General features: G+C 37.1%; 1 protein-coding gene across 3 annotated transcripts in view; it reads right to left on the bottom strand.

Moving 5' to 3' along the window:
- GLCCI1 (glucocorticoid induced 1) overlaps positions 1-13,544 on the bottom strand; it is a 59,875-nt gene that overhangs the window by 9,362 nt on the left and 36,969 nt on the right. For 2 of the 3 annotated variants that reach the window (XM_032991687.2, XM_042801980.1), the window contains exons 4-6: positions 10,920-11,036; positions 7,705-7,857; positions 605-815 (exon numbers count right to left, since the gene is read on the bottom strand). In XM_032991687.2, the coding sequence (XP_032847578.2) occupies positions 605-815; positions 7,705-7,857; positions 10,920-11,036 (481 nt within the window). The remainder of the gene's footprint in view (positions 1-604; positions 816-7,704; positions 7,858-10,919; positions 11,037-13,544) is intronic. The other variant, XM_042801979.1, reaches the window with a different exon arrangement.

Consider the following 13,544-nt stretch of genomic DNA (forward strand, 5'->3'; position numbering starts at 1 on the left):
ACTGAAACTCCAGTTTACTCCCTCTACAAAACCAAATGATATTTTAGACTTTGAAAAAATGCAGGATATTGACATATAAACACATAAATTATTCAGAAATTTTGGGTTGTTATGCAACATACACAGACAAGTAATTACTCTCCATCAGATTGTTCAAACTCATACCTGAACTCCTCACCAAATAGCTTCAAGTAGAATGTAAGAGTTCAGAAGCAGAGTGCTTTTATAAGCAGTCCAAAACTTCATCACCATTTTGATTAGCAACTCACCCACGATGAATATATAGTCTACCACAAACCTTCTTGAAACCTTTTTTAAACATAAACACGTTACAGTCTGAATTCTTCACATTAGAATCTTCATAAATTAGTTAAGACTGTTTGCTGTGCTCCTCTGACGTATTTATGGAAGATGTTTGTGAAGTTTCACAAACAAGAGGGAAAAAGATATGTAAACAAACAAAACCAGTTTTAAGATAAATCCTCAATCCCTCCACAACCATCAAACAAAAACAAAAACTGATGTAATGAGTAAAATGAAGGTAGTTGTAAAAGCAGGACATCACATGCCTCCCATAGGTAAAGGCGGGCCATTCTACTCTCACCTTTATCACGGTCATAGAGTAAATCTTCTGTTGAGCAAGGACTCCCATCCTGAGATTCAGGAGGGCAAAAGGGAGAGACACATGGTGAATGACTGCTGCAGCTGCTGCTGCGCTCCTGGACAGACGGAGTCTGAGTGTCAATGCTTCGTGTACTACTACTACGATAGTGAGCAGGTAATGGGGCCCTTCGACCATCAGGGATATCCAAAGGCTGCAAGAGAAACAAGCAGTTCAGGTTACAGAGGAAAGATCAAACTCCTAAGCAATGTCAGGCTGTAGCACTCATAACTGAAGTAACGAGGCAAGGCCTCAAGGACAGCAAACAAGCCATTGCTGAAAGAACAACATTTACACAAGGAAGTAATGCAGTGGACAACAGACACAATACCCATTAATTACGCTGAATGTGGGGACAATGTGCAGATGTTCCAAGCCAACCATATTCTCTTAATGCGAAGTTAACACCAGAATACACTTCAACACATGCTAGCATTATGTTTTTATATTTTTCATGATGGTTCATAAAAAGAAAACCTCCCCAACAAATAGATTTTTAATTATACTTACTAAAACAATTTTCAATAAAGGTCACTGTTATTATGAAAGAAAAACAAGTACCCTGACAGAGATCACATTTGGATAAAAGAGAAGATAGAAAATGTCAAATACAATGGCATACTATTGCTATAACAACCAACTGAATTACAATTATAAATTAAACCATCCCAGTTTTGCTAGTAAGCCGTAATTCTCTTGCACACCTCTGCATTCCATCCTTTACTTCTAAAAGGTGACCTCTGACAAAATGGCAACTATGGAGATGATGCACAGGCTTATCCAAGGTTCACAAGCTTTGTTTTGAACCAAACTAGTAAGCACTGCCCACTCTTATCAGCCTAGCAGGCACCAGCCAGTGTGATCTTGCATCCCATTCTGCAATATACTGCGTAGACACGTTCACAGAGGTAGATCAGCACGGTCTACTTGTCCTTCCCAGTGAAAAATTCGTTTTATCATAGACACCGCTGCTTTAGATGTAAGAAATCAAATCAGAATTACAGTTTTGCTTAAAAGGGGAAAAAAAATGCCTGCAAGATTTAAGTATCATTTTTATCTTCACTTCAGCAAGGATTGTATTCAGACCACGGAGAACAGCTTAAACGTTCTAGCTACAAAAAACTAATGCCTTTTTCCTTCTCACTTCAAGGCAACATTTTTATTTTACTGCTTTCCTTTCCCCCACATATTCCAAAACAGTAACAGCTTGTTCAGAGCCTAAATTCAACCCAACATTTTTGCTAACAATGAGGACATGAAGCTTACTGGCCGAGGACTGCATTCTCCCCTTTTCAGCTACGGTCTATCCAGAAAACCACCACATATTATACAGAGGCAGACCCAGCAGAGCAGGAAGAACCTTTTCTCTTCTTATGAGCCTTCCAGTTAATACCATTTCACATTTCAATTAAGAGCAAAGAAACACACTATAAAGAGAACATTACAGTTGCTACATCAAATGCTGAAAAGTTTGGACACAGCTGTGTGGTCTGTTCCAACAGCTCAGTTCACAGCCCATATGCGTTACAACACGACTACGTGTTGCCATTCCCATCACCCCCAACAGGCCATGACTCATTCAGTGCACAAGATAGACCTGAAGCGTTATATCATTTTTTACAGACAGAAGAGAGGTAGAAGACAAGACTGAAGCTGTAAAAAGAAAACAGTCTCGTAATTAACCAAAAAAATAACTGCCATGCAGAACAGCGTTTTTATTTCCGTCTCTGCCACAAAAATTCTACGAGATTCCAGGAAGCCATCTGAACCAACCTCTCTCTTTTACAGTATCTTTTCTGGATGCCCAGTCCATATAGGACTGATTTGCAAAAGTCTTCAACATTCACAGATGCAGGAGGAGACTATGGGAGCTGCACTTTAAACTCCTAAAATGGCATGCAGTATCCTGAGTTACCTGAAGAATCACATTATATAAGCCTGATGGATTTGTTTCTCCATCCATAAAGTGCAGATAATATCACCTTTCTTCTTACACAGGTGTGATAAAAAGAGAACAAAATTTCAGACACTCTCCTATTACATAGAAGCAAAAACCCAGGAAGAAATTCATATTTCTGACTTCAAAGTAAGGTTCAATAGTGAGCATTAGGACACGTATCCAATGAGGAGAAAACAAAAACACCGAACAGCTGCTCATTAAGCACACATACTATGCTCTACGTAACAGGTAAAGCAAGGATTCCAAGGAAGGGGAAAAAAACAGTAAGTGATCCCGTAATTAAAGACTTCAGGATAACACAGATGTTCTCCCACACCTGGAGGAACAATGTAGTCAGGAAGTATATCCCAAATCACATATTTCAACCTCTACTGAATTAGAATTCAAGGTACAAGAAGTTATCCCTGTTTTTAGACATGCCTCTAAATACATACACAAATAGAAAAAAGCTAAATATTTACCACTCTTTCCAAGTAAAATAACTTTTAAGGCATAGAAAATGCCTGCAAATGTTTCAGATTAGTATGCTTCTGTATTTATCTTTCCCTAAATATTGCATCCAAGTTTTGACAACTGCAAAAAACTTCACGAAAATATCAACTAAAAGTATTCCACGTTTTAAAAACTTTATGCATTAAACCTGATCAACATAAAAAAATACTTCAGAAGTTACTTTCCATGAGTCATGCCTAAGCTATTTAAAAAACGGAAGTCCTCACAACCTTAGAACATAAGAAATAGGGTAACTAATTTGGTACAGCTGCTATTAGTTTTCGTTTTCATAAGACTCCATGCATGGAAAACAACTAGAAATTACTTCATTCTGTATACTGGGGTTTTTGTTGTTGGGGGGTATGGGGATTTTTTTCCCCCCTATTATTTTTTTCTCTCAAGTTTCTAGTCACGTACTAACCTTATGCCAAATGCATTCTAACAGGACATCTGCTAACCCCTATGGGACAGTGTGTTCTTGGACACAGTTACATACTAGCCTCATCTCCCTGTAAAGGTAGAGATATGCAAATGCTCAATTTAACAACAGCATGCATGTCTCCATACACTTAAAATTCACCACACTGCTTTCAGTATCAATTTTTTCAATGGAAAAAAAAAACCCAAAAAGACCCTATTTAGTATCATAGTAGCATTCCTGATGACATAATATCCCAATGGGAGCCTTAAAAATAATCTGTTCTTCACAAGCCTTACACCTGTTTGGGAGGGAACTTCTTGAGAATAAAGCATTCAGTGCTTTTGATTGAAAAACCGTTCTCTAGACTGGAACACAAAGGCAGGCATAGAGAAGTGCTTCTTCCTTCTAGCATCAATGAAGTCATCAATGCATTAGATAAGGTGTACATGCAAAAAAACATCATGTATCCTGGGAAGGAGCACTTGCAAAAAAAAAAGACTCTTCAGATAAAGGATGTGAAGATTTCAGTGATGATCCTCTGCATCTGTGCAAATTAGAAAAAGTCCTTTTATTACAGGATTAAGTCTTCTGATGGGTACATAAAACCATCTTGCTACTTCCAGAAGCATTAGAAATCAAACAAGAAACACATTAATCATTTCACTTATATTGTGTGATAGCCCATCAAAATTGCTTCATTTCTTATTACTTTTGTATACCTGAAAGATAGTTACCATGTATTTTTTTCCTAATAGGAGACACATGAGTGTGTCCATGTCAAGCTAGAAGCCATTTTCACAATGTATTCTGTTAAGAGGGAACACCTATTACCCGCTACTCTCTACAGTAAATCCACCATCTTATTTTACCAAAGTCTCCAACAATGAGACAAAGAACAAAGGCCCACCACAACTTCACAAAAAGCTCAAGTTACAGTGTGAACAGACACACACCATTGCACTTTCCTGGAAAGCTAGTCAACAAGTTATGAAACAGGAAGGAAAATATATCCAGAATCTTTGGATAAATGCATTAGAAAATTAATTAAAAGATTATTAGTAAATCTGAGATGAAGGAGGCAATTAAAAGTGACTCACAAAAGCCAAATTTAACTTAGCTTTATGAAAGAAAAAAGATAACACCTTCAGCTAACTAAGCAAGATGAATGATCTGAAAAAATACACACATACACAGCTAAACTGAAAAGAACTAAATATTTGGAATGTTTTGACCACTTACAATACACCTAAACTTTATGGTCAATTAGATTATTAAAAGGCAATGACATAATGACATTACTGTATCATCAACTATCTCTGTGAAACACAAAAATAACAAGACTAATGTCTACAATAATTATTTTACTTTTATAGGTAACTGTACTTTTTAAAGTACAATTGTACTTTTTTAGGTACAATTTCTATTATCATCAAAATATTATTAAAAAAGAGCATTTCAAAGAACTAACAGAACTAAGTCAGCATGAAAGACGACAGCGGACATATTCCAAATCTATTTATACAGTTTTTTAAGAAGTAGGATTACAAAAATTCAAGTCAGCAAAACAGAAAGTATGTAACATCATACCTTACAAAACAAAACAAGAAAGTCTAAAAAATAAATTAAATTCATTTGTGTATCTGAAGACTAAGCAAAGAAGTATGAAACTGGGAGGAAAGTGTCACTGGTTAACCATTTTAACTGGGAGCTAAATTTAAAAAGTAATTCAAGTATTAGCCATAAAACTATCCATAAAGCTGCTTTAACCTTAAGCTTGTTTTCGTCCTATATATCACCTAGTCCGATTTTAATACCTGAACTAAGAAACAGTTTGTTTAAAAAAAAAAAAAAAAAATCACAAGTTTATACTGAAGAGATGAGAAATAGAAAAAAAATTAAAGAATATTAGACTAAAATTTTAAGAGTTAACAGAACTGAAATGCATTTTATCCTACTTGACACAGCCCAAATGTGGTTATCAAAATTAAATGGAAGAAATTAGAAAGTTACTAATGTAGTACCTAAATTTGATAAAAAAAAAAAAAAAAAAAAAAAAAAATTAGGGAGTGAGCTGCACCTAAAATAAAGGTAATATTCCTTCTCAGTCTTTTTAGCAGGTTGCATGTTATCCCCCAAATCTTTCCTCATAAATGAGCACAGATTCACAATAGGGCACAAAGTGCTTTATGCAGCTGAACAGAACAATTCATATGAAAATTAAGGCTTGAACATGCACTGTTAAAACTGTGAAGTAAACGTGGAAGCAGGTTAAAAGAAACCAGCTGAAAATCTAGATGAACACCAGTCTTACAAGTGAGCCTACAGAATAATTTACCCTTCACAGATCACTGAAAGCAACCAACTACCTTTGATTACTATTTTAAAATACTTTCTAAAAATACAGAATGCTACAGCAAGAATGACAGAAAATCAAAAGAAAACAAAATTGTTTCACTAGCAGTGAAACTAATGAATTTTGGTTTCCTATGGTTTATCTTTTGTTCAGTAATTCATAACCTCTAACCTAGCCACCCCAACTCCTCCAGGCTAAAAAGAAGCTAAATTGTTTTATTAGGAGAAAGTTCACCAGCAGTAGGATTGAGTAAATTACTCTTGTTATGATCTTCCATAAGTAAGCGATGAGATCTAGTAAGCTCAAAGCCAGGGCTAGGAGTCCCACTTTATGTCTCACTAGACCAGACTTCACAGAAATTAGCAGTTACATAGCAGGAAACAACTCTCTGCCCACAAAGATGGACTTGACTTCAAGGGCAGTGTCTAATTTATGGCTTTCTTTTGTGTCTGAAGACTCTCCCAAGCTAGATGTTTGGAGGAAGGGTTCACTATTGCCTTGGTTGTGTAAACTGCTGAGCACCTCTGGCCCCAGTCCAACAATGCACTTAAGTATGTGCTTAACTGTTTTGCTGGATCAGAGCCAGTACATTCAGTAACTTAGGAAACTGAGTTCTGCATCCCAAGTAATAAGCTGTTAAATCCCAAGGACAACATTTTCGAAGACGATTTGTCTGATAAATAAATGAAATGTCCTCTAACCATAGGAAATTACAACCCTAGCCATAGCAACATCAGTGGTGGCACTGTAACACATACCTTTTTATACCCTGTTTGGAGATGGTGCAACAAGGTTTATTGATTTGGGCTTTCTGTTTCAGTTTGTGTGTTTGGCTTTTTTTCTTTATTCCCCTGTTATAACACACACCCCTTCTAAAACGATGAGACAACCTTAGGAAAGCAAACTTAGCATAAAACTTCTACTACTACAATATTTCATTCCTAAGATTGCTTTGTCTGCACAACTAAGTCCCAGGAGAAGCCAAGACTATTTGAAAACTTAAGTTTACTGCCGAGATGAAGAACTACAAATATCAGGTTCTGGAATCTTAAACCTCTGATTAAAGTTTTATAGCTTGACTTGTACATTGAATTGCTATTACATGACTATTCACAAGAAAAGAACCTACGTCTTAGAGAAGAGTAATAAAAACAGTAGTTTACTCCACAGCAGAAAATTTTCACTGGCTATTTAGGAAACAGTGGCTGTAAACCAAGTATATCACATTTTAAGTGTCATCTAAGCACTCCAGCACTCCTCAGTGACAATTCCAATGCTCCAGGTCTCCCACATAAGAAAAGCTGCCCCATTTGTCAGTATTTCCCACATGGAGATATCTCATGGAGAAGTAAAATGGAAGTAAAATGGTCCACATTCAGTTTATGAAAGAATTAAAACTAAAAAGCAAAGCACAGCACAGGAAACTTAAGTCTTACCTAAGAAAAGGAATGCAAAACAAAGCAAATAAATTAATCTCCTGGTCTCTAATTACTACTGTAGCCTGAAGTATTTAAACTTTCAAGCACTTGCATTTCGCAGAAAAACTTTCAAATTCCCTACAGAAAGGGCATTCTAAACAAAGTATGTTTGGCCAGAAGCCTTTAAAAAAAAAAAAAAAAAAAAAAAAAACAACCAACCAAAAAACAGCAACCACAAACACCACCCTAAAACACTACAACAAAATTTTCAGACAAACAGCTCTTTGAAGAAAATTATTTGTAATTTCAGCCACAAGAACGTTTCTCACGAGGAAGATTTCCCATGTGTTTACAGATTACAAAGAAAAAGCAACCATAAACACGTTAATTTAAACTTACCTTGGATACTTCTTCTTTTCCACTGTTTTCCTTAATGAATACTTTTTCCAGTTCAGGGCTTATTCCTTCTACATTACACGGCACACGTGAAACAGTTGATTTTGGCACTGAAATGTTTGACAGTGGCATAGGGACTGATCTGGAAATAGAAGCCTAGAAGGTAGAGCAACATGATTTGAAGTTGGAAAACGGAATAAAGACAGAAGTCTGAGACCAGTACTTAAAAAAGTAAAAAGTAAGAAGCTATGTATTAATTCTGCCATCTAGAAGACCACCTTTACTTGGCTAATTTGAATAAAAAGAAATGCCTGCATAAATCAAAAGCCACTAAAATCACCTCTACTTAACTCAAAGAAGCTTTCTATAATAAAAGCATTCTACTACTACACTTATCAGTAAGTAGACAGGTATACCAGAATACACAATAGGGGGATGTGGTGCACATAGGGTGCTGGTTTAACTGGCATCAAAAAGGCATTTTGTAACATTCCTAAAGCTTAACGACTCAACTGAAATTTTCACTTAATGCACTTTTATCCTGTTTCGGTTGGCTTTAGTGATGAAAAATAAAGCATTCATTCTGAACCTTTAATTTCATTAGCTTATAGCTTTTCAGAACTTTATGTCAAAGGTCTTAAAAGAAATCATTTTGAGTTTAAGAATCAAGCATGCAAATAAATACAAGTATAGTTTTCAGGAAAACCTGCTGCAGTTGAGCCCTGTTACCAACAGGAACCATTCACAGGCGTGCACACGCATCTTGCGCAGTCAAGTTCAAAAGCTCTGCCATGGCAGCAGCTACATAGCACAGATGCACTTCTGCTGACAGCTATAAACAGCACACACTTCCCAATATATGTTCTCCTCTTGTTCACAGAATTACAGAATGCTTAAGACAAAATGTAAATTTTTTTCTGAGTTATTGCCAAATGAACCTTGCACAATGTGCAGCTCCAAAGGTGCATGCCATTTGTGCGGGGGCATTCTCTGACTCTGACAAAACACACTGCCTGCAGGACAGCTTCCCACAGTGGTGCCAGAACTGAAAGCTCCACTGGCCTCATCAGAGAATACCTTCTTGAGAAATCAAGATGTTGTACAAGCCATGACTAAGCAAGCTCCAAGTATTAAAGAATGCTCCTTCAAAGTATATGTCCTAGGTGGATTTCAGTCTGTGTCAAAGACTGTTTTTACCGTGTCTATAAATACTGGCACAGGTACCTGCAACAGCTTACTTTGAGGTGGAAAGCAAAACCCTTTTCTGCGCAAAATGTAGTGGGATCCTTTGTTATAGAGGCATAAAAGTTTCAGGAAGACTATCAATTTCCTACATGAAAATTAGGTTTTAACCACCATATTTTATCCAAACAGAAGGAGGAACATAAAGGATCAGCCATCATGGCTCAACTTCTTCTTTCTAAAACACTAGCTAGCTAAAAAGGCAGCCAGGAAATACAATGACAGAACCAGCATTTCAGGAGTTCAGACAGTGACCTATTAGTAACATGGGGTCCAAGTTAAGGATCCACTGTCAGTGAAATTGAATCAGGACTCAGATGTCTGCACTGTCAAATGAGACATGATTAACCGCTTTCTACAAATGGCTTAAGGTTCACAAAGTCATTGACTGAACCTTGCTTGAGCTTTAGAACTCATAATTGGGTTTCAATGTTACTGTCAGTTTGTAATGGCTAGAGCAGGCACTACATGGGACATCTTCCATTGCACACTGCTGAGAATCTGGTTCATGGACAGGTAATTTGGCCAGGTAATTCGTCCAAAGCTGTTCTTCATGTGTGTCAGTATCTTCATAATAGTAGAAATAAAGATATACTCAAAGCACAGGCAAATTTTTATATCTTTGTGAAACATGAAAATGACCTGAAAACAAAAATCGTCTCATCAGGCTAATGTTAAAATGATCAGCTATATTAAAATTTGCCTGAACTCACACATCACTTGGAAGAACAGGTAAAGAATAAGACAACAGAAAACAGCAGCTGTCAGACTGGGAGCCTGAGCTTAACTGCTCAAGAGAGGAGGATATCAAATCCATAGACTGATGGCTGGAAAGATGTCCTGTCATCACAATGCCCATTGGTATAGAACATGAGAGTAGCCATGAACATAATCTTGACATAGTATTTTGCATCCTGAAAATTACGTCTGACTGAGGTTTTATAGTAAGGCACAGTGTCTAGAAAAAGAACAGGCTGGTGATTATAGCAATTTTCCCATTTAATATGATGGAAACTCTCAAAATGCACCGTAAGAACTGTACTGTAACATAGCCACGGCTACCACAAACTTTCATGCTAAAAGACACGATCCTGTATTGGCAATGATTCTGGACTACTGTAACAACCAAAAGGTATGTCCTAGACAGAACTATGAAGAAAAAGACTTTTATCCTGTAGCGTGACAGATCCTCTAATCACCAGTCATCAGATATGGAGTACTGTGGCAAGCATCATCTCAATTTCATCTGAGTTTAAATTCAAGGTGAATTATCACTTTTCCTTCTAGAAAGTATAAGCACCACAACATTGTTGTCTTTGATGTCATGTGGAAATTCCCTCTCTGTCCAGGAATTGACTAATAAATGAAGTATCAGAAAGATTCTTAAAATAGGACAAGGGAATGAGATTTTCCCCTCAAATGTGTGGTGATACAGCATTGCTTTTACTGATGAATACATAGTAAGGTTACAAGGCTGTTCATAACAAACCAGTTAGTGTTCTGCTTGCTGCTCAAAGTCTGATCAGTTGTCGGGTTGCCAATCCAGACTGCTTACCCTTGGTGCTTTCTTCTTCTTTTTTTTTTTTTTTTTTTTTTTTTTAACCAGCTCAGATGAAATTGGGTTGCAAAACCAATAAGCAAATACCTTCCAGGAGAGCAGAGACTTTTGAAAGTGTACCACAAAAGTCAGTCTTGGAAGCAAGTATATATTCCTGGAAACACAGTCTTACCTGGCCATGCTCAGAATTTTTACAGCATCTTAATATATTTCAGTCACTATCCTGCTGAGAACTTACTTTCTTTTATTATGACAACTATCAGATAAATTTCAGTACAGATGCAATGGTATCAGGTTGTTCAGCATTTCAGTGTACCAAATAAGAAAACAAACAGAATAAAGACAAGAGGAAACAGCAGGCTATATATCCAACGCTGACAAGGTAGGAAGCTGTTAATATAAGCAACTATCTACTTACCTGAGTCTGACTGATTGCTATATGGTTGCCATGGAGAGGTGACTGACGTTCTTTCTCTTTACTGTGACGACTACTCTGCTTACTGCGCTGAAGCTGCTGCCTCAGTTTGGCAATCTGCTGGAAAGAAGTTCAGGTGAAGAGATAATGAGTTATCGAATGGATAACTGCTCAAATTTTCATGTATAATGTGAATCACAGACATTTTAAGTCCTCTTTGGAGGATTTTATAAGCATATGGGATTGCCTTCCCTTGAAGCATGAGCATTAAAGCTTCCTTCTGCTTATTAGATAGCTTCTCCAAAGTATCTGCCCTATTCACCAACCTGAATATGACAGCAGGCTTAGTTTGATTACTAAACTTCCTCATTTACAAGCAAGCACTGTAGTAACTGATGGAAACAAGAGTAGTCAGAATGACAATCTGTAGCAATTTCTGGCCTATAACTGGTTTAAACTGGGGACTATTAAGCCTACAGTTTAATTAATTTGAGCTTAAGCACAACCAAAGTTTTCCAGTAATATTTCATCATAAAAGCAAAGAGCTTTCACAAATGACTGGCAATCAATATGCATTGTTCATCTTGGAGAATGTATTTAATACATTTAACAGCATCTCCCTGCAGGCTAAATTATCAGATTCCTTCAGGAAGACGGAATTATCTTTTCTGCTGTCTGCTGCAAAGATGTCTAATCAAAAGTTACATATTTTAAAGGTCAAATGCAACTAAAGCCATCATCTGTTGGACCTGCTCCTTAACAGAAACCAAAGAATTTAATTTGGGGATTCCTCCACTTATTTATTCCTCCTGAACAATTTCTACATGAAAGAGGTTATTTAGGTCTATAAGCATTGTCTCAGAAGTTTAGACTATGTGTAAATTCACACAACAGGTACAGACACTTCCTTAAGACTAGATAATCTTTTTCCTTTGGGCTAAAGTCCCACTCTTCCTCATGCTCAGCACTCTGGCATATAAGGCAAAGCATGTGCAGCCCCATCTCATTTTTAACTCAGCTAAAGATAAAATTTTTAAAAAACCTGAAAGGCACGTATGGAGAAGTGAATGCACATGGAATTCATATTTCAAAGAACTTCATCATCTAGAAACTAATCTCTTTTTCTGAGTGACAGCTTACAAGTATATGCACTCTGTGGTTAACTCCAAGTAGCAATATATTTCTAGTGTTCTTGCAAAGCAACTCTGAGGTAGAGAATCACTTCACATCACTCTTCACAGCATCAGAGATGGCAGGGCTTGGTGAAGAGGTTTGGATGGAGCTTTGCTCCAGGCTGTGGACTTTTCTTTGTGATGTTTCTGGTATCACTCACAAAAGAAAGATCCATCTTTAAGGCTTCATATCAAGTCCTGCCACAGCTCATTACCCATATTCAGAGAACTGCTACTCTGAAACAGCTGAATACTTTGATCTTTCAACAACAGACGAACAGTTCAGACTTCCAAAACTTCCAAAAGGGTCTGTGTATAGAATACATCAAGGCAGACAGAGCCCTAATACAACTGAGTTTCTAACACAGACGAGCTAGATTTGGAGAACTGGGAGGCTAACCTCTTGATGAAAGCTACAACTCAGGCACCATGTTAGAAGAAGGACTCTGAAGAGATACTTCATCTCTACAAAAAAAAAAAAAAATTGTCCAGAACTTGTCTATTTTCCTTGTAGGAGTAATGGCAATTAGGAAACCTAGCTCCATACAGAGATGAAAAAGCAAGCAGGTAACCAGTCTGGTAAGTATACATACATCTACAAAGATTTATGTCTTACAGCAGAACAGGAAAATAATCTTCATCTTCCCCATTTAAAAACTTAAAAATAGAAGAGAAAAACAATGCCCAGATCAGAAGACAGCTGTAAACTGCGATGGCTGCTAAAAGAATAATCAGAAAGCAGGGAGAGTGCTGTATATAAATCTTCTATTTATGCTGCCTCTCCTTGATGCTGTGCACTTCCTCCTAGTTAAAAAGTTGAATACCCTATTTTTATTTATTTATTTATTTAAATGAAATCTGGCTTTCTGAGCTTTCCTCAGGAGCATGCTACTAAAAACGATTCCACCTCAGAGATGTGGCTGACTGATTTCTGTCGCAAACAGCTTGCAAATCTTTGAGAACATAGCCTCTCACTGTAAAATTTGGACAGTGAAAGCATTAAATGGGAGAGTGGTGATAGGCTGGTATGTCTCGAGGCTGACCAAAACCTTGAAGCTCTGATATCCTGAAAGGAATCGTGGACCCCTGGAATCTGAGGATCTCTCAGCCACCTCAAGAATGTGTATATTTTGGCAGTCAGTAGGTTCTTGACAGTAACAGAAAAAGGCTTCTTGAGTCACTGGGGAGAAAGATAAAAACCTGTTGAAGAATTTGAGTGTGTATCTGGAGCTGATACGATTACTTAAGCCAAATATGCAATATAGTGAAGAAATAAATATGCCTTCTTAGATCGTCTCTCCTTAGCCCTGAATTTGAAGTACCCTGGCTTTCTATGATGTGGTATTTACCATTAGACAAAAAAAAGAGAAAGTAAGGATGGGCATATAAAAACAAATCTGCCACTTCTTATTCATCCTCCAGACAGAGGAGACAGAGGCTTGCCAGAACAGAGAAC

This window comes from Tyto alba, unplaced genomic scaffold, assembly GCF_018691265.1.
Source record: "Tyto alba isolate M040663 unplaced genomic scaffold, T.alba_DEE_v4.0 Super-Scaffold_38, whole genome shotgun sequence".
Taxonomy (NCBI): Eukaryota; Metazoa; Chordata; class Aves; order Strigiformes; family Tytonidae; genus Tyto; species Tyto alba.